At 58.8% G+C, this 1,368-nt stretch overlaps 1 protein-coding gene across 1 annotated transcript; it reads right to left on the bottom strand.

Moving 5' to 3' along the window:
* Positions 1-223: 223 nt before the first annotated feature.
* Positions 224-937, bottom strand: LOC147975918 (uncharacterized). Its single transcript, XM_087520647.1, has one exon. It carries the CDS (start codon positions 935-937, stop codon positions 224-226), a length of 714 nt encoding a protein of 237 aa, XP_087376773.1.
* Between the last annotated feature and the right edge of the window lie 431 nt (positions 938-1,368).

Genomic DNA, 1,368 nt, shown 5'->3' with positions numbered 1-1,368 from the left:
TCAGGAACTGCTGAGTAAGGCGGCGGGTAGTGACCAAGCCATCCAGCCCCCGAGCCCCCAGGTCGAGTGAGTCGGACCGATGGCCGCGTTGGATGAAGTGGTAAATAATGCATAAATGCGAGAGACACAATAGCTTGGTCGGAAAGGCAGCCCCCGAGCATCGTTCGGGGACCCCATAGTTTTCAGATGATTACAAAAGGCAGCGATAGATACGTGCACACGACTAATTGTAAAATGGGCGGAGGAGTTCCGCATTGCACGGCCGGGTTGCTTCTTCGCCGGCGGTGTCCCTCTTGCGCTCGTTTGACTTGCAAGCGTCGATCAGGTAGTAAGCGTTGCAATCGCACAAGGCTTTGCTCATGATGAAGGGGCCCTCCCATGGGGAGGACAGCTTGTGCTGGCCGGTCTGCTCTTGGACGAGTTGGAGGGCGAGGTCTCCCTCTCGAAAGGCGAGGGTCTTGATCTTCTTGCTATGGTGATGCGTCAGGCCTTGCTGGTAGATGGCTGAGCGGCTGAGCGCTAGGAGACGTTCCTCTTCGAGCAGGTCGACATCGTCTTCAAGGGCTTGTTTGTGTTCGGCTTCGGTGTACACCGTGACACGCAGCGAGTCGAACTCGACGTTAGTCGGGATGACGGCTTCCGCTCTGTAGACGAGGAAGAACAGGGTGATCCCGGTCGACCGGTTTGGCATTGTTGGGAGACTCCAGAGGACGGCCGACAGCTCATCGAGCCAGCTGCCGGGTGAACGGATGAGCGGCTCAACGAGCCACGGCTTGATGCCCGATAGGATGAGGCCGTTGGCCTGCTCGACCTGGCCTTTGGACTGCGGGTGTGCAATGGAAGCTAGGTCAAGGCAGATGCCGGAGACAAAGTAGTACTGCGTGAGCGCGCCCTTGGCGAAGTTGGTGGCGTTGTCCGTGATGATGTTGTTTGGCATGCTGTAGCGCACCGCGATGTCCTTGACAAATCGGACTGTTGTTGGCCCGTCTAGTTTCTTGATTGGCCTTGCTTCAATCCATTTGGTGAACTTTTCCACCGCCACCAGCAAATGCGTCATGCCGCCTCGAGCGGTCTTGAAGGCCCCCACCATGTCGAGTCCCCAAACCGCGAAGGGCCAGGCGATCGGGACGGTCCGAAGTGCCGACGCTGGCTGGTGGCTGCGCTTGCTGAAGTGCTGGCATACCTCGCACCTGAGGACTAGCGACTCGGCGTCTTCGAGGGCCGTGGGCTATTAGAAACCATGGCGGAAAGCCTTGGCCACCAGGGACCATGAGGCGGCGTTGTGCCCGCACTAGCCCTGGTGTATGTCGAGGAGGATCTCAATGCCCTTGTCATGCTCGACGCAGCGCTGGAACACGCCGGTGGAGC

The sequence above is a fragment of the Triticum urartu genome, chromosome 4A, assembly GCF_056163025.1.
Source record: "Triticum urartu cultivar PI428250 chromosome 4A, HENAU_Tu73, whole genome shotgun sequence".
NCBI classification, from domain to species: Eukaryota; Viridiplantae; Streptophyta; class Magnoliopsida; order Poales; family Poaceae; genus Triticum; species Triticum urartu.
Note: the sequence above shows the minus strand (reverse complement) of the source record. Positions and strands in the feature narration are given on the sequence as shown.